The sequence below is a fragment of the Myotis daubentonii genome, chromosome 6 (assembly GCF_963259705.1).
Source record: "Myotis daubentonii chromosome 6, mMyoDau2.1, whole genome shotgun sequence".
NCBI lineage: Eukaryota > Metazoa > Chordata > Mammalia > Chiroptera > Vespertilionidae > Myotis > Myotis daubentonii.
Genome location: NC_081845.1, coordinates 26,354,770 through 26,382,260, shown reverse-complemented (window position 1 = coordinate 26,382,260; position 27,491 = coordinate 26,354,770). Strand labels below are relative to the sequence as shown.

At 40.7% G+C, this 27,491-nt stretch overlaps 2 protein-coding genes and 1 long non-coding RNA gene across 3 annotated transcripts in view; 1 reads left to right on the top strand and 2 right to left on the bottom strand.

Annotated features, from left to right (window-relative positions):
• ECT2L (epithelial cell transforming 2 like) overlaps positions 1 to 4,037 on the bottom strand; it is a 58,821-nt gene extending 54,784 nt beyond the window's left edge. Inside the window, exons 1-2 of the mRNA XM_059700475.1 lie at positions 3,972 to 4,037; positions 2,378 to 2,490 (exon numbers count right to left, since the gene is read on the bottom strand). Of these exons, the coding sequence (XP_059556458.1) occupies positions 2,378 to 2,490; positions 3,972 to 4,037 (179 nt within the window). The remainder of the gene's footprint in view (positions 1 to 2,377; positions 2,491 to 3,971) is intronic.
• Positions 1 to 27,491, top strand: part of LOC132236938 (uncharacterized) — a 71,914-nt gene that overhangs the window by 26,532 nt on the left and 17,891 nt on the right. Inside the window, exon 2 of the long non-coding RNA XR_009453418.1 lies at positions 21,721 to 21,834. This is a non-coding gene — a long non-coding RNA (uncharacterized LOC132236938). The remainder of the gene's footprint in view (positions 1 to 21,720; positions 21,835 to 27,491) is intronic.
• Positions 13,023 to 25,319, bottom strand: CCDC28A (coiled-coil domain containing 28A). The gene is given in 6 exon segments (XM_059700476.1): positions 13,023 to 13,587; positions 14,756 to 14,778; positions 17,539 to 17,693; positions 18,347 to 18,510; positions 22,506 to 22,705; positions 24,999 to 25,319. Coding segments are annotated over 6 exon segments (903 nt in total). The 5' UTR covers positions 25,305 to 25,319; the 3' UTR covers positions 13,023 to 13,532.

Here is a 27,491-nt window from a genome sequence, read left to right as displayed (position 1 = left end):
TGGTTTCCCAGTGCTGGGAGGTAGGGATAAGGAGTGACTGCTAATGGGTATGGGGTTTCTTTTTGGGGTGATGGAAACGTTCTAAACTTCAGTTGTGGTAATGGTTGCACAACTCCGAACTTACTAAAACCGTTGGCCTATACTCTTTAAGTAGATACATTTTGTTGTATGTGAATTATCTCTCAATAAAGATGTTTCAAAGAAAGGTGATTGCTCTTCCTTTAATCTAAAAAATAAAATGAGTTGGGCTTTTAAGATTTAATTAAAATTTAGCACCACTCAGATTGGATAACACTATGAACCCATGGGATCTGCAGATGCTGGTAGGAGAGAAGGAATGGCTAGCTGAAAGAAATGGGGAGGAAGTGGTACGAGAAAGACTGAATCCAGACTTTGGGGAGTGAACTGATTGATGTTAAACAAGAAAGACCACCACTACCAATTAAAGATGGATTCAGGATGCCAAATATAGAGACCAGAAATTGACATACAGCTTCCCCTAAAATCAGCAGCCCAGAGGATGTAATAACAGATTTGTGGAATGATGAAATACAAACAGCACCCTGCAGAAACACAGCTGTTAGGAAACAAAGAAAAGTAATCTTCCTGAATAGATTAGTCCCATACCTTTGTCCCATAGAAAGAATTCAGGTACTAGACAAAGGATGCAATTTCCAGTGACAAAATGTCAGCCCGAATGTTAATAAGCCTCAAAATATACCAGAAGGTCTCTAGTGACCTCTAGTGGTTACAAGTAAAATTGCTTGGTCTATGATACATGAGACTACACCACAAAGCAATATGGATATGGGGTTTGGCCTATAATTCTCTTATCTTGAAAGCTGTCAAGCTGGAGTAGAAGCAAACCTGGCCAATGACTGCCATAAAAAGTTCCCTTCCCTGACTTTTCAGCACTGACTGGAGAGCTGTTTCTCTGTGGCTTGTTTTTGCAGCTTCTTTAAACACAACCAAGAAGGTGTCTGTCTCCCTCCAGTGACTCAGTGGCTTCATAAGGGACAGTCGATTAACAATCCACTATGTGCCCAGGATGCAGGAGAAAGCTGGCAACGGAGAAGGTGAGCGAGTGGGTAGGAGAGAGGAAATGGCTGAGCATAATAGATGGGCAGGAAAAAGTGCGAGAAAAAGTGGGAGGCGGGTATTGCAAACTGGAAAAGCCAATTTGGTCTTGCACAAGTCTCCAGTACTTTTCAGTGGCTACCTAAGGGGTTCAAAGTCCCCCCAACCTTCCCACCAGGTTGTAGGGAAAGCCACTCACACGGAGTGATGCCATACTTAGAGGTTTACGAAGCAAACCTGGGTGAATAAGCCCCAGCCGGCCTCTTCTGTAGGCTGAAGTCCCAGCGCTCTGTCCTTTGGGTGAAAGGTTCACTCAAATGAGAAAGGACGAGAAGCAGTTCACATTCCAGAAACAAGTCTGTCATCACCCTCGTGGTTGACCTCAGACTCCCAGACTGATAAGGCTATTCGTTTGGGGATGAAACCCGAGAAACCATCCTTTCTCTACCAGCTACCAGCGGGGCTGGATTCTTCAACCATGTCCAAGCACACTGCAGGGCTCTCTAGAATATTCCGGTCTGTCCCACATCTTCAATTTCACCAGAGACACTCCATTCCTAACACTCATCTGGCAAGTTAACCAGCTGCTAGTTGCTCTGATAATAACTAATGCCAGATATTTGCTACGTTAATTAGTAAGACATGTGGTAATGACTGAGATGGTGACCCTTCCAGTACAAAGTTAGCTAACTACCTCCAGAGTATTAATTTCTGATCAGAAAATGAGCAACCCCTGGTATTTCAACTAACACCTTCAAATAGCACACCGTCTTTGCTGCAGGATTTCAAAGGAGATAGTAGACATAGTAGGAGAGAAGGGTACAAACGAGAACAAGGACACACAGGTCATCAGTGACCACTGCTGTGCAAGTCTTGCCCATGTTCCTATGTGTTGCTGCCATGGTTACTGCTCAGCTGTGTTTCAGATACAACCATTCAGGTAACAAATATTTATGGAGTGTCTACCTATGTACCAGGTATCTACTTGATGTATCTCATCATCTAATAGTTCCCAAGGGGACTTAATACACGACGGGGTTGTTAAACGTTCACCGGCTGAGGCTATTGACAAGTTTTTGCAAAAACTAAACATCCCCCCGTGATATGAAGATGTTAAAGCCCCAGAGGTTCCGTGTCGCTCTCAAGGAATCAGCAGCAGAAGCGTGTTTATAAACCTTCAAACGTCAAAATACCAATGGCTTTGTTTTTTTTTTTCTAGGGGAAAATACCCTTAAAAGTTATATAAACATTTTGTTTTCATTAAGAACCAATAATAACTACATCAATCAGCTACATTTACCTTAGTTGTGATTTAGTGCAGCGTAAAAGTATCGTGAATAAGAATTCTTGACGTTGCTTGGTAGTCCAGAGGTCAAACCAATGACTTATAAGAGCAACTCTTTCCTGAAAGAGCTGTAAGGGGAGGGGGAATGACATTTTTCTGTGTAGTTTAATATATTCTTAGTTGCTAAGCAAGTTAACCACCTCACAGCTCATATTTGCACAGCAGTTTACAGTTCACAGAGCACATGCGTAGTGGAGGTCTCTCCCTCCAGCTTCACCTGCTTGTATCCCGGGCATAGACAAGCCCAGGCTTGCTGGGTGCGCTGGTGGGAGATATAATTACAGAGGGGCCCACGGAGGCCTCTTTCAACACAGAGAGGTAAGGAATCCTGGCTCTTGTTTCTATCTTGGCTGATATAGCCTGGGGAAACAGATTCCAAATATTTCATCTTGAAAGCACAAGCAGGCTACCTACCCTTGTTGAACTGTGAAAACGAGGCCATTTGAAGTAGGTATGATTTTTACTAACCCACAGTCCTATAGCTTCATGGCACCCACCAAAATGAAAGTTAATAAATATTGCTAAGTAGCCATTGTTAGACGTGTCTCCAGGAGGACATTCACCAAGAACCAGCATCCCCCCAAACCTGGGTGTCAGCCCAGCTTTGCTCAGATGGCATAGACACACTCGCTGATGTATTACTCAGTCAGGCCTTGGTCCCAGCTCGTGTGGTCTCCCTCCCTTGTGAGCGGGCCTGAACCACGCACGAGCTCTAAAGGCCCAGCCAGCCTTCCGCATCAAGGTCTGACAGAGCCGGTCAAGGACTACTTCCTGCGCTACCTGTCAGAGGGGACATCCCCAGGCCATCGGACCACACAGCTGGCACAGGAGGGAAGAGCAGATTAAAGAAATACACAGAGAAATATCCAAGGGCGGCTTAAATTGCCAGTCATTATTACCTAAAAGATAAATCATAAATAAGGATATGAAATAACTAATATTAATAATACAAATAAATAATACAAGAATAAACTCTGTTTAACATACTCACAATTGTAAACCCACTTTTTTTTAAATCCTCACCCAAGGATATGTTTCTATTGATTTGAGAAAGAGAAACACCCACGTAAGAGAGAAACATCAATCAGTTGCCTCCCATACATACCCCAACTGGGAATCCAACCTGCAACCTAAGTATGTGCCCTGACGGGAACTGGACCCACAGCCTTTCTGGTGCACGGGAAGATGCTCCAACCAACTGAGCCACCTGACCAGGGCTGTAAACTTTTGCCCACCCTGGAATGTTAACACTCCACACCAAAAGCACCTCGCTTTTCTCTTTCCTGTCACTGTAAACAGTGTGTGTTCTGGAGGTTTCTGTTTTGTCCCTGGAGGTACAGAGCAAAGGGAAACAGATCTGGAGCCTTCCATAAGGTAGGAGTTGGGGACTAGGGTGAGACAAATGTAGGTTGATTTTTATTCAAAGTGACTCAAAAACTAAATCCTTTAGGGGTATTTTTAGAAAATATATGGCAACATGAGACCCAAAACGTCATAGAAAATGAGCCTTACAAATTAAACTTGTTCTATTCTAGAGTGTGTAACTCACCTGTCTGTTCAATGCCTTGTTGCTACATGGTGTCCAGGCACTGAATCGCGTGTGGAAGCTCTCCATTTCCAGGGTTTTCCTGGAAGAATCCCCAGCTGACATTCCAGAAAATTCTTTTCTTCCAGTCCTAGAAACTATAGGTTCCTTTCAAAAGATGTTTCATTAAGATCACCTAGAAACATCCAGTATATTAATATTGTCCTTATAGGAATTACATAATTACAGCAATGCATGGACATATATATCCATGGAAGAGAATCCATACAAATATACACAGGAAGTTCATGTACTCCAAGTGATTGTAATTTATTCTGTCCTCCTCTGATTTCACCCAAATGTGAATCTAAGCCAGTTGTTTTCCCCTTTGCTGGGAAATGACTCCGAAATTGGAGTGATTCTGTATCAGAGAGGGATGTGGATTTGACTCCCCCATCACACACACACCCTACCCCCACCCTGGAAAGCAAGAAGGCCACAAAGACAGCACTCCACTTGCCTATCTTTTGAGGACACAAGTCAAACAGAATGTAGAGGGGAAAATAGGCTAACGTATTAGTTTTCCATTGTTATATAACAAATTACCTAAAACTCAATGTTTCTATGGGTCAGGAGTCTAGGCACAGCTTAGTGGAATACTGTCTTAGTCTACTAGGGCTGCCATAACAAATACCATAGACTGCGTGGCTTTATTTTTTTTCCGTTCTGAAAGCTAGACGTCCAAGATCAAGGTGCTATCAGGGCTGGTTTCTGGTGAGACCTCTCTTCCTGGCTTGCAAATGGCCATCTCCTCACTGTAGTCTCATAAGGCCTTTCTTCTGTGCACACACAGGGAAGGGGATGGGAGAGACAGACAGACAGACAGAGACAGAGACCTATTGTCTCTTCTTCTCTTTAAAAGTCCTGTTGGATTAAGGTCCCACCTTACAACCTCATTTAACTTTCATTACCTCTTCTTAGGTTCCTGTTTCAAGCTACTAAATGTCAGGGTGGTTTGTTATCCAGCACAGACTGACGAAGCCATGTGCTGGTGTGCAGCCAGGACTCTCACATACAGCTAGTGTGATATCAGCACTTTGAAAAACTGCTTGGCATTGTTTCCTAAAGTTGAACATGTGCATACATTTGACCCAACAGAAAAACATGAACATGTGGACCAGTTATATCCACAATATTCCCAGCTGTGTCAGAGAGCTCCAAGCTGGAAAAAGCCCAGGCACCCAGCTACAGTTGAATGGATAACCATGTTGTCATATATTCATGTAACAGGATGCTGCTACACACAAAAATATGTAGGGCTGACATACGGAAGACATTAAACAAAACAAGCTGAAAACAAAATAGCACATTTTCTATGGTTTAATTTATACAGAGTTCTACACTATAGTGTTAGAAGTCAGGATGGCGGTTACCTTTGGGGAGGAAAAAGAGGGTAAAGACAGGGAGGGACGCGAAAGGAGATTCTGAGGTGCTGGTACCAATCTGGTGGTGGGGAGCCCATGTCAGTCATTTGGCCTTCATTGAGTTCTACACTTATGAGTTGCATATTTTTCTATGTCTTCTCTTTCAACCAAGGTGTTTTAGAAATGATACCATTAAACATTATGAAGTAACTAAAAAAATAAAAGCACAAACTTTACGAAGAAAATTATAACACTTTATTGAAAAACATTTTCAAAGACCTAAATAACTGGAGAGGGATATTTTATTCATGAATTAGAGACTCGGGAGAATGAAGAGTTTAATTCTCTTCAAAATGATCTACAGATTCAATGCAACCTTGATTTTTAAAATCCCAAGAAATATTGTGGGGGGGGGGGTGTGAGTGAAAAGCTGATTCTAAAATATTTATGAAGTTTAAAGGGCCAAAAATAATCAAGACAGTCTGGAAGAACAAGGGAGGGAGATGTGTTTCCAGATATCAAGACTCAATGTAAAGCTAGATAGGATGACATGGTATTAGTACGGAGACAGACACTGGTAAGATGATAAATCAAAGAGGAAGAGATGGATTCTTACATTTATAGAAAACAGAGTATCTGGGTTTTTTTGTGTTTTTTTTTTTTAAAAGGACCCCTTTCTCTCTCTCTCTCTCTCTCTCTCTCTCTCTCTCTCTCTCTCTCTCTCTCTCTCACACACACACACACACACACACACACACCAATTATCTGAAGGCTTTTTTATATATATAATCAATTTCATATGGTTTGTAAATCCCCAGAAGACAAAATTAGAAACAATGGATGATGTCAGAGAAACAGATTTTGGATCAATCTAAGTGGGAAAACAACCACTTCAGCAGCTTTAGCTGTCTCAGGAGGTTATGTCCATTACTGAAGATATTAAAACACAAATTCACTGACCACTTGTCAGTGAAATTCTAGCTGGGATTCGAGCATCAGAAATGTCTATGTTTCTAAGCAACCATCTGTTGCTATAAATTCCAAGAAGCAGAGAACAATGGGGCCTGGAGTAGCTGAGAACATTTTATTGGAGAGCCAGAAGATTTCAAGCATAAGACAAACATTTGCAGTGCCTCTACTCTTACTACGTTTCTATAAGATAGAAGCACATTTTGAAAATGAATATATTGGAAATGCATATACCGTATTAGGAACAATTTTAGAAATATTATAAGAGCAGTATGACAGCACCAAATTTGTGTCCCTGCTCTAACTCCTCCCCCAGTTGAAGCTTTACAAGTAATTTAGTCTCTGAGCCTCCGTTTCCTCATGTGTAAATCAAGGCAGTGATGTGTTTTGTTGAACTATAGTGTAATAATGTGAGGTTCAGAGGAAAACCTCATGGCAATGTGGGAATACCTACTTCTGAATCAACATTAAATCAAAACAAACAGCTTCATCAGATGCCCAGCTGTTGTTCTGTGAAATCCCTCCAAGAGCCCAAACAAGGGAATTTTATGTAGGCAGTTCTCAGAGTTATTATCCTCATGTTAACGGCTTACTGAGCCAAACATTGCTGGTGTACACTACATCATATATATATAGATAGATAGATATAGATAGATATAGATATAGATATAGATATAGATATAGATATAGATATAGATATAGATATTATTAATGTAGATATGGACAGAGATAAATTCCCACAGGATTATGTTTATTCTCTAAGATATCAACTTTGCTGACTCTTAACCCATGGAGAAATGGAATGCTGACAATCACTACTTCTTTAAATGGAATGATTTCTTTTCATATTCAAGCATTTTCTATTTCTCCAAACAGCTCCATAAAATATTAATAGGTGTTTCCCAGGAAAAACAGGATCCATGGTTCAATATGCTTGAGAAAGACTTGATTGAACAAAATTAAACATGTCTCATTTTGTAGGATATTTTGGAAACTTTAATATTTAATATTTCCAAGAGGAGAAAATGGCATTGGTTATCTTGTGTGTAACAAATCTAATGCTGTGTAACAAATTGTTCCAATACTTAGTGGCTTCAAAAAACACACATTATTATCTCAGTTTTGTCAGGAGTCAGGCATGGCTTAACTGGATCCCCTGGCCAGGATCTCTCATGCTCCAAGTGTCAGCTGGGGCTGAAGTCATCCCAAAGCCAGATGGGAGGATGATCTACTTCCAGGCTCATGAAAGTGGTTTTTGGAACAAGGACCTCAGTTCCTTGCTGGCTATTGGCTGGAGGCTCCCCTCCCATGGAGGCTTCTCCATAGGGTAGCTCACAAATGGTATCTGGCCAAGTGAGCAAGTGAAAGAGCAAGAGAGGGTAGGCAAGATGGAAGCCAGAGTCTTTGTGTAGCATAGTCTCAGAAGTGATTACATCACTTTTGATTAGTCAGAACAGAGATCAGCAAATGTGGTCAGCAGGCCATAATTGCCTGCCACTCATTTTTGTAAATAAAGTTTTATTGGAACACAGCTAATATAACTACACCAGCATAGTTGAGTGATTGGAAGAGAGACCATATGGCCCACAAAGCCAAAAATATATGCTACCTGGCCCTTTACAGAAAACTTTGGCTCTCCTGCACTAGAAGCAGGTCCGACCCACAAGGGAAGGACTCACAAGGGCATGGACACCAGGAATTTGGGATCATTGGGAGTCATTTTACTTTATTTTATACTAGAGGCCTGGTGCACAAAATTCATGCCCTCGGGGGATGTCCGAATGATGCCTTAGGTCCGCTCCCCACAGCAGTCGGACATTCTTAGTGCTGCTGTGAAGGCGGGAAAGACTCCCACCATGGCTGCTGCCCTCCCCAGTCGTGAGCCTGGCTCAGGGGTTCTGACTGAGCATTGAGCGTCTGCTCTCTGTATGCATCATAGCGACTGGTCGTTCCACCGTTTGGTAGATTTGCATATTAACCTTTTATTATATAGGATTAATGTTTTTATTGATTTTAGAGAGGAAGGGAGAGGGATAGTTAGAAACATCAACGATGAGAGAGAATCATTGATCGGCTGCCTCCTGCACGTCCCATACTGAGGATCAAGCCCGCAACTCAGGCATGTGCCCTTGACTGGAATCAAACCCAGGACCCTTCAGTCCACAGGCCAATCCTCTATCCACTGAGCAAAACCAGCTAAGGCCACTGGGAGTCATTTAGAAGCTGCCTCCCACATAACACCTGCCCATGAGTAGGCATTTGATGAGTATCTGATGAGTAATTGAATAATTATTCACATTTTATCAATTTTCCAAATTCCAGGACTGAAAAGCAAGTTACTGGCTAAGAAAAATTCCTTCACTGATTATTAGGATTTGACAACTATGTCGCCACGGTGGCAATTTATCAACTTATGTGATCTTCTTATTAGTAAAATTTTCATCATTATGTTAAATGAGTTATATGGTAAAATCAGGTTAGAATTGAAGTATTAGGTAGGTCTGACAGATTATTCTTTCATGACTTTAGTGAATTGGAAGAAAGGGAAGTATTTGAGGGTACTTGAGATAAGAATTCACTCTGGGGCAAGAACACTGACTGAATTATGCTTACTACATGGTAGTAGTCAATATCTTCTAATACCTTTAGAAATATGTACCTGGCATTTCTTCCTTAAGAAACTTTTAGATTCTATGCATTGGAGAAAAATCTATTAGCAAGTCTTCCTCCTGAAGCATGAAGAAGAAATAAACTACTAGGGGTGGAGAAAAAATTAATCCCTTAAATATGCTCCCCAAGAAGTAATCTGGTTCTAAAGATCGCAGGGGGGGAAAAACAGAGTGAAAGAAAAGTGCATGTGATTAGTAAAAAACAGAAATTAAAGACTATTCCAGTTAAGTAAAATGTCCTATTCAAGGCATGGCTTATTTTGAGCATAAACCAGTATATCATTTTTATTAAATGCACACACGTAATGAAAGCAATAGCACGTTTTGAGGAAATTTTTGTTTTTGGGTAGCACAGGAGGAGATAGGAAATGGCGTGCCTGTAAGCTCAAACTGGACATAATCAAATGTTGATTTGCTCAATTTAAAGCTGTAAAATTAAAGCTATAACGAGAAGCAACTGTCCTATCTAGATTCATTCAGGAAGAGTAACCAATTATGTTGCTCTAAAACTTTCAAATTTCTAACCCTACTCTCTCTCACTGAAATAGTTTTTAGAGTGTGATTTTTGAGGTTCCTGGGGTGCACAAATATCGGGATGGGCCTGAAACCAAGATGGGTCTTGCTAACTCTAATACAGATGAGGTCTGGAGATTCTGTTCTGATGCTTACGGCGAGATTTGTTAATAAGCACGGGGTAAGTGCTTTAAAAAGATAAATATTTCTACCACGGTTTAATTATGTGTCCTATTCCTCAAACCTTAGCATATGAACTCAGAGCTATACAATTATACCCACTCACCGTATTCGCTGTAGAGTCTATTTCTCCTTCACTACCCTCCCAGGCAGGGCACTGGGCTCCCCACCCATGACCTCGGAGAACCTGAGCAGCTTCATCATTTTCCAAAAGACTGAAGTGGCTCCAGGAGAAACAAAACAATCTCTGCACTGGACCAGGTTAGGACTGGGCTGTGACAAGTGAACGCTCACCTCCCCCAGGGTACTCATTTGGGATGGGGGGCGGGGATCCCCTCCCTGCCGCCCCACCCCCCACATTTTGGACTCCATGGTAGGAAAGAGAGTGAGAACTGGCAGATGGAGGGAGTTTGACGGTGTAACCACTTTGGAGTCCTAAGAAAATCTGTTTTCCATGGGGCCCCATAACTTGACTTTATTTCCATCCCCAGTGAGTGCTGCGGGGGAGGTTAGCGCTTACTTGCCACAGCGCAACTCAGACCCGCCCCTGCTCAGAGACCGGGTAGCTTCTCCCCAGCGCCACCTCAATCTTGGAGAGTTCCAAGGTTCTCCAAGGTTATCTCAGCGCTGCGTGGGATCGTCCTAGGCTGCAGGGGGAACTAACCCAGCCCGGGCGCAGTGCCCATGATGTCCCCAAGCAGAAGACGCGGCCACAGCCAAGGGCTTTACCTCGGGAAGGTGGCCGAGAGACGGCGCCCAGCGGCTGCCTCCTTTGGGATCTTGTAGTGAAAATCTGGAGCAAGACCTCCGCTGCAGCCTGGGCGGAGGGTGGAAAAGATGGCCCCACGCTGTCTCTGCTGTCTCCATAGAGACCTGACAGCAGGGGAGCGACCTGCTCCGCCCCCTTCCCACCCGGAGGGAAGGTCGCAGTTCCCCAGCGCCAGCACCAGGGCCAGGGCTGCAGCGAGACCCGCATAACCGCTGGCTGGGCACGCCCGGCCTGAGTGCCCAGGAGCAGGGGTGAGCCGCCCGGAGGCCGAGCTCCGGGAGGAGACCTGGATGCCCAAGCCGGCGTTTGCTTGGTCCCAAAGAAAGCTAGCAATTTTAAGGCCACGCGTGGGAAAGGCGGAGTTTCTTATCTTCAGTAAATCCTCAGAATATTCTAATACTTATTATTGTCAATTTTAGAATGATACATAAGGTACCAAAACCAAAACGCACCCTTCCTAATCGATTTCTAATGATTCTGGTCAAAATGTCTTTAAATAGTTATTGTGAAGCCTGCAAGTTTTTTTCTTTTCTATGGAGATGAATAGTTGTAACCATGGAAAGAGATCCATAATATGAGAAGCAGGTTAGAAAACCATATAAATAGTATGATTAAATATTTATAAATGACGGATGTGAGGGCGATCTGGCTGCGACATCTGTCACCCCATTGATCGCCAGGGTTGATTCGGCTGATCTGGCTGGCTAGGCGGGTGTCCCCCTCCTCCCTCACCGATCCATGTGCGTCCCTCCCGAAGCTGCGCGCTCGGTCGAAGAGGACGACCTTCCCCCTCCCCCGCCCCCCCCAGAGGACCGGTCTTCGGTCAAGGGTATACGAGTAGCTGCGCTCCCCTGCTAGAACCTCCAAACAAGCTCTCAAATATTTATAAATGAATATTTATAAGATGTCTGGAAGTTGGTGTGCTCTGGTAGAATTTTTTAAAAGCCACTTTAATTAAAATTTATACACAAGGAATATGCAACATCTATACATTTTATTCTAAGCCAGGCACCTCATTATTTTCCCGGTTGCCTTTAACATGTAAAAGTTGTGTAAACAGATACAAATTATTAGATAAGCTAAAATGTTGTTAGCTGGGACGTGGGGTCCCTTGATGGAAGGACAAATGGGTAAACAAGGCCAAACGCTGCTCTGTCACTGACCCACAGGAAGCAGCTTCAGCTCTCCCGTGGCAGCACCCATCCAGGAAAAACATGTCTCATGCCAGCTTCCTTTTATTGTCAGACCCTAGAGTGCTAGTTCTCCCCCCAAATCCCTATTCTTTCCACCCAACAGAAACATTTCCTGGATTGTAGTTGATGTTCTAGTGATTTCCTCATTTTTAAAAGGGATATTCAAGAGACTGATAAATTGATCAAAATTCTTTTAACTCAGAATCCCCCAAATTGCTAAAACCATCACTTATAAAAATGGTCATTGAATGGGTTCCACTCTCCCCACCCCTAATTAGGTGCTTGTTTCTGTGGCCTGAAAATAAGGAGGCAGAATCATGGAGGTCTCTTGTCTATGGTGAAGGCAACTGAGCTATATGAATCGATAAACAAAATGTGACATATCTGTATTATGGAATATGATTTGGCTGTGAAAGGAGATGAAGTACTGATACATGAATGAACTCTAAAAACATTACACTAAGAGAATCCAGTCACAAAAAAACAGGTATTGTATGACTCCATTTGTAGAGGATGATGTCCTGAACAGGCAAATTCATAGAGACAGAAAGTAGATTACTGGTTACCAAGTGCTGGGGGGTTGGAGGCTGGGGGGTGACTGCTAATGGGCTTTTTGGGGTGATGAATTAGATTATAGTGGTGGGTGCACAACTCTCTGAATGTACTAAAAACCACTGAATTATACACCCCAAAATGGTAAATTTTACGGTATATATGTGTGGGTTATTTCAATCAAATTGTTTTAAAAAGGGTCCTGAGGCTGCTGGCTGACGTTACTGGCGTCGGCCACTGTGCTCAGCATCTTAGTGCACACTTTTACTTCCTCCTAACACCTCTGGGAGATGGTTATTAACCTCTTTTTCTCGATAAAAACAAACATTAAACTCAGATAAACTGAATACATGTTCATGAAACATGTAATCTACTTTCTGTCTCTATGAATTTGCCTGTTCAGGACATCCTCTACAAATGGAGTCATACAATACCTGTTTTTTTGTGACTGGATTCTCTTAGTGTAATGATTTTAGAGTTCATTCATGTGGTAGCATGTATCAGTACTTCATCTCCTTTCACAGCCAAATCATATTCCATAATACAGATATGTCACATTTTGTTTATCGATTCATATAGCTCAGTTGCCTTCACCACAGACAAGGAGCAGAATGGGGATTCAAATCAAGGTCTGACTTTAAAGCCCATACTCTTTTCATTACATCCACATGTAAATGGGCACAAGGTGCAAAATTTGCAAGGAAATTACAGAACCTCAAATTTTATAAGAACAGTTTACTTTTGAGAATTGAACCTTATATTCCCAGATTGAAGACTACAGGTTTCTTCCAAACAGACAACAGAGACAAATTTAAAACAATCACTTTATTAAAAATAGCAAATTTCACAAATACTCATTTCACATTTTGTTACCACTGGCCATTGGCAAACACACCAGTGTGTGTATGATTGTCTGACGTAAACTGAAGCTGGGCTGCCACAAAAAGCCTGGGCATCATCAACTTAGATCAACAGTGGAGTAAGTTTGGTGAGCTCAGGAAGGATAATCCCTCGGCCCTATCCACAACATTTAGCACAATGCATTTCAAGTATAACCCAGAAGGCAACAATAATAAGCATAGCAGCACAGCCTGTGTACCATGTTTCCTGATTAAGCCTTCCACAAGGCCTAACCTCCAGTTATGGTGAATTACAGCAAGTCAAGTTTACCACAAGCAGTTATGAGAAAATCATTACAGTTGCGCTTTAATTACTTTAATTCCTTATTGTGGGAGATGATTCTGCTGCTGGATTCAGCTGGAAAAGTAAATAATGCTGCTTTTCTTCAAACCACAAGAAAGCAACTGCATTTCATTTTAGCTGGTAGAAGTATTTGGAACGTCTTGTGCATCTGTCAAATGCAGTTTTTGTCTGAATTCATGAGTTAAGATTTTCATTCTACAATAAGTAATTATTTTAAATTTCTGAAAATTACATTCGGGAGCTAAGAGACAGGGGAATTAAAAAAAAGAAATATGTCTAAAGGGAAAGTGCCTATGTGCTTTTGAGAAGCTTAGAAGTGGTAAGACAATTTTTAAATGTAGTGAAGTAATTATAACTATACCTAGAATTTGAAGACTTTCAAGAAAAAATCAGACTCAAGACTAAAATTCAGCAATTAATAACAGTATGTGTTACAGTAATAAGAGTAATTTACATACATATATAAATATATATATTTATACATTTTACATATATATAATGTGGTTTGGAAAATTTCACATACACATTATTATGTGTAGCAATCACCACATATTACAGAGGACACTGAGATGTTAAACAATTTGACCAAGGTTACATTACCAAAATGTGGAACCAAATTTCAAAAATTAAATCTCTTGACTCTATAATAACCTTTCTAATATCTCATTTTTGGTTCAAAGGGGATGTCTTACCTCTCAAATGAAATTATTTTGTAGGTAGAATCATTTCTTAGTGTTCTTATGTACCTCACATTGCGCCTATCACTATGTTTAAAAAATTTTTTTAAGTTCCTGAAATAGCTGCTCTGAATTAAAATGTCAAAACCTGAATATTTTACATGTACCTTGGTGCTTTCCTTTAAGCAATCTTATAATACACGTTGTACACTTAATTATGAAAATGTCACTTCACAAGCTATGGAAGTATCCCTTAAATGTCCGATTCTCAATTTTATGCATTTACAATATTATATGTAATAATATTAAATTAAGCACAGTATATCGGGATATCCAACTGCCATTTAGCCTCAGAATATAAGAGTCAAAATAATTTATATGACAACTAGCCTAATCCTCAATTCTCTTGATGAAAAAGTATTTTTAATTTGTTTTAAAAATACAAAACAATATACAGTAAAGCAGAACAAACCAAAAACAAACAAAACAACTAGAAAATTCCATTTGGAAAACAAAGGGGAAGAGAGATGGCCCTAGTAAATAATAGGTATCTTTGTTCAATACATCTAGAAATCACATCTTTCTAAAACACGATTGGGATTATTCACCAGAAATTATAATTTGTAGACTTTTCACTGTTGACATTAGACAAAGGATACATGGAAGAATTCAATTCTTCTAACTGTAACATAAAGAAACACATTTAATTTTAATTTTTATAATATAAACATAATAAATATCACAACCATGCATTTTTAAATAAATTCTTTTTCATGTAAGCTTTCTTTAAATGAAAAAGCAAAATACTAAAATTTCCAGGCTGGGAAATTCACTTATAAAGTAGCTTTAGCATTTGTTAAATAAGAATATGTGGAGGGAATTAAATCAGATGATACAATTGGAGTTTCCTAACTATGCTTAAAATCATGCATAATTATAGTCTTCTCTAACAATAATTTTTAAAAGACAAAAGTTGCCATTTTAATAATCAAAATCTTTAAAACCTTTATGGACTACAAAAAGATTGCACATGACATTCAGTTTTCAGTATGAGGTAGAATTAATTAATCATCCCTACAAGGAAAAATCTGAGTTACAGAAATGTTAAATTGCTCAGAGTTACAAATGCAGACCCTGGACTAAACAAAGGCTTTCTGGTTTTAAATCAATGTTGTTTTCAGCATACCACAGTCACTCTCCTAAATGTATTATACGTTAAGCTTATATTTGTAAAAGGAAATAGTTGCAACACTGAAGATAGTAGGCTTGAAATAAAAAGTATAAGCATGAAATTTTTAAAGTATGGGTATATAATTTTCCTCACTTTTACTTATTCAAAAAATAGAGAAAAGCAATAAAATGTCATTGGTGACTAGGAAACTATTCTGAAACTAAAGTACATCGAATTCAATTTTTATTTATTTTTGTTCAAAAAAAGATTTAAAGAGGCAAATTTAGTTCACACTTCTCAGTGTAAGAATCATAGTTGGTGTTACGGGGCTGACTTATGTCCTCCCAAAATCCATTTTTGAGTCCTATACTCAAAAACCTCAGAATGTGACGGTATTTGGAGATAGGATCTTTAAAGAGGTAATTAAGTTAAAGTGAGGTTGTTAGGTTGGGCCCTAATCCAAAGTGACCAGAGGAGGAAATGTGCACACAGGCACCATGCAGAGAAGGGGAACTTGAAGGTGGCCATCTACAAGCCAAGGAAAGAGGCCTCTGAGGAAACCACCCTGCCAAAACCTTATCTTCAATTCTTAGCCTCCGGAACTACGAGAAAATATATTTCTGTGGTTTAAGCCACCCAGCACTTCGTTATGGCAACTCTAGCAAGCTAGTACACATGGAAATGTGTTAAGCTACTATAATTACCAAACGTAGTTCTATATTTAAAAATAAGTAACTACCCTGAATAAATAAGGCAATATATATTAATCATGTTGGGATTTTTTGACATACTACCCCTTCTATATCTTAAGATATTATCATATATGCACAGAAGGTAATATTTTCCTTGAAGGTTAGCCAACATTCTCAGAATATATGCATAGTTTCTTTGGATTATGTTTCTTTAAAAAAAAAAAAGAGTAAAGTACAGCATGGATGAAACCTGAAAACATTACACTAAGTCAGTGATGGCCAACCTTTTGAGCTCGGCGTGTCAGCATTTTGAAAAACCCTAACTTAACTCTGGTGCCGTGTCACATATAGAAATTTTTTGATATTTGCAACCATAATAAAACAAAGACTTATATTTTTGATATTTATTTTATATATTTAAATGCCATTTAACAAAGAAAAATCAACCAAAAAAATGAGTTCGCGTGTCACCTCTGACACGCATGTCATAGGTTCACCATCACTGAACTAAGTGAAAGAATCCCAACAAAAAACCACATGTTGTATGATTCTACTTATATGAAATTAAAGGCCCGATGCATGAAATTCGTGCACGGGTGGAGTCCATAGGCCTGGCCAGTGATCAGGGCCTATCGGGGCCATCTCGCCCAGTCCCAATCGGGGCTGGGCCAGCCGGGGTATGCCAGCTGCGGGCCGGAACTTGGGGGCCTACCGGCCACCGGCCTGGGGCCTGCCGGACGGGAGGGGGGCGGGGGGAGGACCGGGCAGGTTGGCTGGCCTTGGGAGGTTGGCTGTGGGAGCGCACTGATCATCAGGGGGAAGCTCCTGCATTGAGTGTCTGCCCCCTGGTGTTCAGTATGCATCATAGCAACTGGTCAACCAGTCATTCTGGTCATTTTGTCATAACAGTATAGGCTGTTACATATATACTAGAGGCCTGAGGCACAAAATTCATGCAAGAGTAGGCCTTCCTTCCCCTGGCTGCCGTTACCGGCTTCCCTCTGGCACCCAAGACCCGGGCTTCCCTCGCAGCCCGACTTTGTCCGGATGGTCATCCGGAAGGATGTCCAATCTAATTAGCATGTTACGCTTTTATTATTACAGAAAGATGTCCAGAATAGGCAAATTCATAGAGACAGAAAGTAGATTCATGGTTGCTAGGGGGTGGGGAAGGGGAGAACAGAGAGTTATAGGGTTTCTTTTTGGAGTGATGAAGATGTTCTGAAATTGGTGGTGATGTCTGCACAACATTGTGAATATACTAAAAATCACTGCATTTTATACTTTAAAATAGTTAAAATAGTAAATTTTATCTCAACAAAAATATTTATTAAGAACAAAGAGAGCCCAGCTGGCGTGGCTCAGAGGATGAACCCGGAGGTCACGGTTTGATTCCCAGTCAGGGCACATGCCTGGGTTGTGGGCTTGATTCCCAGTGTGGGGTGTGCAGGAGGCAGCTGATCAATGATTCTCTCTCTTCATTGATGTTTCTATCTCTCTTTTCCTCTCCCTTCCTCTCTGAAATCAATAAAAATCTTTAAAAAAAAAAAAAAAAAAGAATAAAGAGAACGATACTCACGTCAGAAAGAAGCCTATCGAGATTAGAGTCACTAGCTGTCTTCCTCTTATCCTCAGGAAGTTCCTCTAACTCCCCATACAGCTCCAGATTCAAGCGAGCTAATTTCTCCTGCATTCCCCGAACATGTTCCATCTGTTCAATGGAACATTCATTTCCTGGGGGAACGTTCCAAAACATTAATGAAGATTAAGATGGAGGAAACACTCTTAAACTCTGGGTGCTGCAAAAAAAACTGATTATCATTTTCTTTTATAAATTGTTTTGTTAGTGATTGAGTATTTTCTGGACATAGTAAGTCAAATTTCTGACTGGATAAACCATGACAACCTAAGAAATGACCATGAGCACTAAGCACTAAACAAATCAGATAGGAAAGATTAAAAAAAACAACAAACTATCCCTCAGGTATAATTATCTCCAATTTGACAACTCTCATTTGAATCAAGTGATCCAACATTTTATAATAATCTGGATGAAATTAAGAGTCATATTAATACTTCAACTACAAATCCTTTGTCCACCAATTAGGTATTCCTCCTTTAAGAAAAATATATGAAAATATTCATGAAGCATGTAGAACGTTATGAAGCACACCATGCAATACTTTCAATTGTACACACAGTAGTACAACTTAACTGATAAATGAAATCTAAGAGGACTGCATTTTATGCCTCTGGACTCTTTTTAAAAAAAAAAAAAAAAAACAAAAGAAAATGACACCGTCAACAGGAATAACAAAATACATACATTTTCTAGGCTGTAAACATGCTGAAAGGAAAAGTGGCCGATACACACATCTATTGCTCACCAAAGGCTTGAAGCTTCCCGGAGTGGAAATCATTCAAAAGGCTGAGAAGCCCCTTCTCCATCTCCTGAACGTCCGAGACATCAGTGAGAAAGGAGTGCTGGGTCGGGGTTGGCTGGGCCCCCCTCCCCTCCCCTCCCTGAGGCTTTGTCTTGTCCTTCACCACTCTGCAAACAAGGTACAATTAAAAGCTGGTTGCATATACCTGTCTTTAAAAAGAGATGGTTAGTTTCAGACTGTTCTCGGTTAAGCAAAATTTCTGAATTAAATTTTCCCTTAAAAACAAGAAATCAGAACACATTCAGTATTAAATAAAACCAAGCTAGAAGCTAAAAGAACAAGTTGTGAAAAATCTCAAACAAATGTATAAAACATAACTACTAAGGTAGATAAAAAGTTTCGTTAATACATTTATATATTGTGCTCATTCTTTGGACTACAAAAAACTGAAAAGAAAATTAGTATTTTTACTATCCTATGTTTCATATATTTTTAATAGATTTGTTTTTTAGAGAGGGAGGGAGAGACAGAAACATCAGTATGAGAGAGACACATAGATCGGTTACCTCCCCTACTCATCCCGACCATGGATCAAACCTGCAACTTTTTGGTGTGCAGAACGCTCCAATCAACTGAGCCACACCAGCCAAGGCCATGTTTCATATTTTATTTCTCAGTAAAACATACACCTTTCCCTTTTAAACTTTACCCTATTTGTTTCTTGAACTATCTATCAGTCGTTCAACGAGGGGTTATGGAGTCCCTACTCTATAGCTGACACTATGCCGGATACTGGATATATAAAGATGCACACGACATCAATCATTGCACGGAAGAGTGCCCAGTCTACGGAGAAAGGAAGTCAGATAAATTACAAATCACCATATGATGGAGTGCTAAAAGCCTGTTATTAACCTTGACTCCTCCAACTTCTAAGGCCCCAACATGCAGTCATGAAGTCCTATTGATTATAATCATAGTTATCTCTCTAATCTTTCTAGTTCTCTCTCTCCACTGCCACTACCCTATCTCTTGACTGAACCCTCTAACACTTCCCAACTGGTCTTCCTGTCTCTATGTGTTGTCTCTGAGCCCCTTATGAAGCCTCCCTACAGAGCAGCCAGGTCAATTTTTTAAAAAGTAAAATCAGATCATATAAATTTACTTAATTCAAACCCTTCAGTAGCTTTGCACCGTCTGCTGAATAAAGCCCAATATCCTTAAGAAGCCCTATCCTTTCCTGTCTATGTATGCTCTAGACCAGTGTTTCTCAACCTTCCGAATGCAGCGACCCTTTGATACAGTTCCTCATGTTGTGGTGACCCCTCCAACCATAAAATTATTTTCATTGCTACTTCATAACTGTAATTTTGCTACTGTTATGAATCGTAATGTAAATATCTGATATGTAGGATGTATTTTCATTGTTACAAATTGAACATAATTAAAGCATAGTGATTAATCACAAAAACAATATATAATTATATATGTGTTTTCCGATGGTCTTAGGCAACCCCTGTGAAAGGGTCGTTCGACCCCCAAAGGGGTCGCAACCCATAGGTTGAGAACCGCTGCTCTGGACATTCTGAATACCGTTTGCTTCCTATAATTCTATTCTCTTATCTAACTACATGCTAACCCTCTGTCTGCAGTAGCATCCTTCTCCTCACTGCCATCTTTATCTCAGTTCAAATGCAACTTCCTCAGGAAGGCCGTTTTAGAACTCCTAGACTAGATTAGTTCTTACTACATGTATCTAGCGTATACCGGGCTCTCCAACACTTGAGTGATGGTGCTATGCACACCGTGATACGGGGACAGAGACAGAGCAGTTCACTCAACCAAGGGACAGCCAGGGAAAACTTCCTAAGGGTGACATGTGAGTGAAGCCGTAAAGAATAAGTAGGAGCCCTAGCCGGTTTGGCTCAGTGGATAGAGCGTCGGCCTGCGGACTGAAGGGTCCCGGGTTCGATTCCGGCCAGGGGCATGTGCCTTGGTTGCGGGCACATCCCCAGTGGGAGGTGTGCAGGAGGCGGCTGGTCGATGTTTCTCTCTCATCGATGTTTCTAGCTCTCTATTCCTCTCTCTTCCTCTCTGTGAAAAATCAATAAAATATATTTTAAAAAAAAAAAAAAGAATAAGTAGGAGTTCACCAGGCAAAAAAGGAAGAAGGGTTGTATATTATCTGTGAACCCCACTACATACTATAATCCTAACATGCACACATATTCAGTACTCAATTAGTTTCTTTGTAATGTTGCATGAAGACATCTTTTCCACAACTGCACTCACCACAATAAGGATAAAATGAAGATGGTGGGTGAGGCAGAGGGGGTAGCAAGAAAGAAACTAATACTCTTTACAAGAAATCAACTTAGAACAAATAAGCTGCAGACAGCAGGTTAGCAACAGCTCGTCACAAAGCAAGACCTGTGTCTTATATACATATTAGGTTTAATATCGTTATTTAGGACCTTGGCATCAACTTCACCTGTGAGCTTATTAGAAATGCTTATCTGGGGCCCTACCCCAAACTAATTGATTTGGAATCTGCATTGTAAAAAAATTCCCAAGAGATCCATTTTCACACTAAAATCTGAGATAGCCTTAGCTGGTTTGGCTCAGTGGATGGAGTGTCGGACTGCGGACTGAAGGGTCCCAGGTTTGATTCCAGTCAGGGGCGCATACCTGGGTTGCGGGTTTGATCCCCAATGGGGGGCGTGCAGGAGGCAGCCAATCTCTCTCATCATTGATGATTCTATCACTCTCTTCCTCTCCCTTCCTCTCTAAATTCAATAAAAAAATATATTTTTTTTAAATCTGAGATAAACTACTTTTGACTATAAGGTTTTAGTATATCAAATGCTTATCTTTTCTTTCATATTGAAAATTTATTTTTAAAAAAGTAAAATCAGATCATATAAATTTACTTAATTCAAACCCTTCAGTAGCTTTGTTTTATTTCCACTTCAATGTTTTTGATCTGTTACACTGTCTCATTTTATATTAAAATAATTCAATAAAAAAAAATCACTCATTGAGATCATACTAGGTGCAAAGCCACATTGTAAGTACTGTCTGACACATAAGGATTATCAAAATTTCCCTGTCCTCGGGAAGGTAGGAAATAAAAGTACAAGGTAGAAACTGACCATGAGATATAAACAAACTGCTGTAAGAATTTAGGAAGAGGAGTGATTGCCTTTAAAGTCTCCTAGTTTTCTTTTTCCACCAACCATAACCATATTCAAAATTTGACTCTAAGTCAAACTCCTCCAGAAGGAAAACCCCTTTCCAATGTGATAATTTATGAAACCCTCATAACTCTTGTTGTTTATCATTTAATTCCTATTGGAATGTTCCTTTTGTTTCCTCAGAGTGAGAGACCATCATCAAGGCAAGAACCTTTTCTTCATGGAAACCCAATGGCCACAGAGTACTACACGCATTACTTCCTCAACCGACTCTCCGCCAGGTGCTTGCAATTGGAAGTAAGTTTCTTTAATCCTAACTAGAGAAACAACTGAGATTATGAAATGCTTTTTTCTCTCAAGAAATGTTATCTTGCTTTCCAAATATTTAATACTACAAAATATTCACACATTTACAACAGTAATACGTAACACATTTAAACACCATTCCTGTTTCCTTTAGAGCCTGAAGACGAAGGGTGTTCACCAAACAGTAATGATTACTTCTAGGTGATGAAATTTTAGTGCTTTAAATTTCTGCTTTGAATTCTTCCTGTGTTTGAATTTTTACAATCCATACAAACCATTTCTACAAAAACAATGAAACCACACTTTCTAAAACATAAAAACTACCAAAGCACAAACACTCATCTTAGTTAAAAAACAAACAAACAAAAAAATCCCGTATGTCCTTTATCTCATTTCTGGCTAGCTCACCAACTTTTTCTACAAGTTTTCGTGCTCTGTTTATTTTAATCTGAGACAAAGTAAGAACCTTCAAACCCATCATTCATTTTGCACTGTCTAATCTCTATACATGCCCTTTAAACTTCATAATGTGTTCCTAAAACACATATTATATGTGCCTCAACGGTTTAAAAGTCAAGAGAAAAAATATTATAAGAAATAAAGGATTTAGTATTTACTTCCATAGCATTTTGCTGTGATAATATGAAAGAAAAAACATTCACCTTTTTAACTTTGGTCGCTGTGAAGTTGACTGTGATGCAGGATTTGAAAACCCTGTGCTTTTACTAACTGGAATGGCATTTTTTTTGGCATTAACAACCTGAGTAGAGTGGGCACTAAAAGACTTAGGACTTCTCCTCTTCACTTTCCGCTCCTCCATTGCAGTAAGTTCCTTATTGCACCAAGGCCAGCTTCTTATGACCTAAGGAAATAGGGCAAAATTATACACATGTATGCTGTAATATGCCAAAATGAAAAAAGTTCGATACCCACTTCATAGACTAAAGATGATCAAGAAATTCAGAGATTGTTAAAGAAAGTTAGAACAGGGTGCCTTACATTTAATCTACCGTATTTTTACACAGAAGCCCTAAGCCAAAGTGACAAATTTTTTTTCACCACTTTATTCACTCATCCCATAAATATTAACTCTCTTCCAGTTTCCTGGCACTATTCTGAGCATTGGGGAGATGGCAAAGTCCCTGCCCTCCAAAACCTACATTATTGAAGGGGAACAATACATAAAAAAATAAACAAAACAGCCACTTCATATTCCCAGCCTGACTCAAGCTTCAAGTGGCCTTTAGGTCTCCCTTCAAAAATATATTCTTAGCCCTAGCTGGTTTGGCTCAGTGGACAGAGCACCAGCCTGCAGACTGAAGGGTCTCAAGTTCGATTCTGGTCAAGGGCACATGCTTGGGTTGCGGGCTTGATCCCCAGTACAGGGCGAGCAGGAGGCAGCCAATCAATGATTCTCTCTCATCACTGATGTTTCTATCTCTCTCTCCCTCTCCCTTCCTCTCTGAAATTAATAAAAATATAATTAATATGTATATATGTATTCTTAGAAGAACCAACTAGATTCAAACAGATGTATACTTGACAGGGGTATCTGCATTTTAACTAGTAACTAGAAACCTTATTTCAACCACCAAGCAAAAACTCAGTGTCTGCCTAAGGATAATACTGATTACAGTTCCTTGACCAAGAGTGAAGTTATGTAAAATTAAATTTATTCCGTAACTATTTTTAATATACTTTCTCTAGCTACTGCCACAGAAACATGGAACTTTACTATATATGTTTAGTTTTGCTAATATCAAAAAGGTTACACTATGAAGTCACAGCTGGCCCTTCCATAGAGTATAAATGTAAGGTCTTGTGTTTATTCAATACTTTCCCCTTACTTTACATATTAACCAGCTTTATTTTCCTAAGTCATCCATCTAAAAATATCCCCTACATTTCCTTTTTATTTATGCATAATATTAAGTTACTCTTAATTATATTGCTTCATGTGTCATGAGAAATGTATATGGTTATTTACCTCACCAGATCCTAAAGTGCCTTAGGAGCATTAGGCCTTTTTTTGTATGTTGAGCTGGATTTAATCATGCTATGATGTTCAGAAAGATTCAGATCCACTGATGTCACTTAAATAATTAATTCAGCATTATAATAAAAACAGATGTTTTGCCACTGTCTGAAATTGGTGCGCCTAGCACTGGAATTTAAACCCATGAGCTCAGTTGGCTTAGGCTGACTCTAATCAATCATAACTGGAGCTATAACACATCCAAAGGGGAGGTTTTAAAGGAAAGGCTCCAATGCCCAGTCTCTAATCCCAGATACTCAGTGAAAATCCCCTGAAATCGTGGCTAACAATTTTCCTTTGAAGGAAGCATTTTTAGTAACAGAACAGCCATTTTGGCGTTGTTTCAGCATGCAGCACAAATGAAATGAAATGGAATGGAACTCTAAAAAAACAAACAAAAAAACTGAATGGTGCTCGGCTGGTGTGCTCAGGGGTTGAGCACTGATCCATGAGCAGGAGCTCACATTTCCATCAGGACACACGCCCGGGCTGCAGGCTCGATCCCCAGTAGGGGGCGTGCAGGAGGCAGCCCATGAATGATTCTCTCTCATCACTGATGTTTCTCTTTTCTCTCTCCCCCTCTCCCTTCCTCTCTCTGAAATCAATACATACACACACACACACAACTGAATAGAGACAATGGGATATAAGTTCTCCAAAGTGGCAAGATCTGTATAAAATTATAATACATATAAACACACTGGCCTTTGAATTTAATGCTAATACACATTTGGTGATACTCGAAAATGAAGAAAAACTTAGGAATCAAAGCATGCAAATAGACCAATAGAAGTCTAAACCAAGATGTTCCGAGGGGCTCGAAAAGTACCCGTTAAGGAAGGTAAGACCTCTGTCGCAAGAGCACTGAAATCCTTCCTGTGTACCAAGAAGCGAGGGACCATTCAGAAAAGGCCTTTATAAACAGCTCGTGGTTTACTCACTGGTTTGAGATCAGGAACCCACAGCCTCCAAGCGGGACCACTAGGCGTCCCTCCCGACTTCGCCCCATTCGCCTCCCCACCAGCCGACCCTTCACCGCGCGGACCAGCAGTGGCCTGAGTGGGTGGTGGGAGGGGCCTAAAGGGGCCATTGCGGGGGTGCCTGTGCTTACACTTCATACCTGAGGAAAGCGGGGATCTGTCCTCGTCCTCAACCTGCACACACCCCAAGCCTCGGAAGCCACCGCCGCAGCTGCAGCACCTTCGGCAGGGGTCACATCCCAGACCCCGCGCCGCCACTGCGCCCTTTGTTGATGGAAGTGACGTCAGGGGGTGGAGCCTCCGTGCCCCAGCCGGAGCCTCGCCTCTTCCGGCGGCACCGGTCCCGCGCGGGTCTCCGCTCTTGGGAATCGTGTTCCTTCACTTGGCCTGCCTCCAGCCATGCCTTCTGCGGGCGTGTAAAGGAGAACCCATATCTTGGTGTTCATTGAGGGTTTTGTGGCCCAAAAGCAGAGAAAGGTAGGGTGGCGGTGGAGGCACCCTTTCCGGAAGTTGCCCCGCCCCTCTGCGAGTGTCCTCTTTTACGCACTACATTTCCCAGCATGCTATTTGGTAAACCCGGGGCGGAGCCAGAGTGTCGCCTTAGCAACCACTCCTGGCTTGTTTCCGATACATTGCCCGAATTTGGCAAGGTAGATCAACTTGAATTTGAAAGGCAACGTGAAAAACCGTGATGCTGAGCCCCATTAGAACCTAAATGCGACTCTATTACTGTTAATAGCTACTCTGTTCAGGCACCAGACAGACGTTTTCTCTAAACTTCGCTAACTCTTTTCAGAAAAGAGGGCTCTAACGCTCAGAAGGATTGATAAATCCACTACACATCGTGCCTCTGGAGAACGAATTGCGGATTGAAAGGGATGGCACTAGTCTAACTGAAGGGCAGCATCATGGCTCATTCACATCCTTCCCGCGCGGGGATGGGGGTGGGGAGGTTTTAGACTCGGACCGTTTGATTGAAGAGACGCAGGAGAGCACCACACATTTCCCCCGCATCTGCTGGTGAGGAAATGGGAAACCGAGCCTAGAGGGTGTATCAGTGCCAGGGAAGCAGAGCACGGACGGCCCTGATTGCCCATATTTACAAATTCTGAAGTGTTTTACAAAGAAAAACAGAGTAAACATTCATGTGCCCTCTCTCCAGAATGAATGGATGTTACGTTTTGTTGTCTTAAGTTTTTTAATGAAATAAGTGGAACATGCCCGGTAAAGCAGGAGCCACCTATTCCCGGTGCCATTCTACTTCCCTTTCGAAAGGCAACCGCGATCTTAAATTTGATATGCATCTTGCTAATCTAGGTTTTGTATACTTTCACTATTACTATGTATTTGTAAACAATAGAATGACTTGGGGCTTTTGAAGTTTTATAGGAATGCTGTTATATTTTGTATATTGATCTAAAACTTAACCTTTTCACCCGATTCTGTGTCTTGGCGAACTACCCACATTGATACATATGGCTAGACTTCAAATTTTTAACTAGATAGTATTCAATTAAATAACTTTGCCACGAATTACTTGTGAATTTCCATAGTGATCAATATTTAGGTTGTTCAAACGACAAGTGCTGGAGAGGATGTGGAGAAAAAGGAACACTTGTGCACTGCTGGTGGGAATGCAGACTGGTGCAGCCACTATGGAAGACAGTATGGAGTTTCCTTAAAAAACTGAAAATGGAACTCCCATTTGACCCTGTGATCCCACTTCTAGGAATATATCCCAAGAAACCAGAAACACCAATCAGAAAGGATATATGCACCCCTATGTTCATAGCAGCACAATTCACCATAGCTAAGATCTGGAAACAGCCTAAGTGCCCATCAGTAGATGAATGGATTAGAAAACTGTGGTACATCTACACGATGGAATACTATGCTGCTGTAAAAAGGAAGGAACTCTTACCATTTGCAACGTCATGGATGGAACTGGAGAGCATTATGCTAAGTGAAATAAGCCAGTCAATAAAGGAAAAATACCACATGATCTCACTCATTCATGGACAATAGAGACCATTATAAACTTTTGAACAATAATAGATACAGAGGCAGAGCTGCCTCAAACAGATTGTCAAACTGCAGCGGGAAGGCCGGGGAGGGTTGGGGGGCAGGAGGTAGGGGGGTAAGAGATCAACTAAAGGACTTGTATGCATGCATATAAGCATAACCAATGGACATAAGACACTGGGTGATAGGGGAGGCTAGGGGACTGTCTAGGGCGGGGGGATAAAATGGATACATATGTAATACCCTTTGTAATACTTTAAGCAATAAAAAAAAAAAACATCAAAAAAAATATTTAGGTTGTTTCCCATTTTTCACCATTACAAACAGTGCAGGAGGGTACAATCTTCTCAGTATCTTTCCTCAAAACTAATCTTGGCTCTTAACTAATTTCTGAATTGTCTTATCTGCATGAGCAGAGCTGGCAAACTGGTGATCTACATGCTATTTTATTTTTTTCACATTGGTTGCTAACAATTAAAATTGGAAGACTAAAAAAATGATGTCATCCCATCCGTTTGGCATCCCAATAATCATGGGAAGTTCTGACCACACTACATCTGCACTGCAGCCCAGAAACAACAGTTCAAGCTGATGAGCAGCTGCCTCCTTTG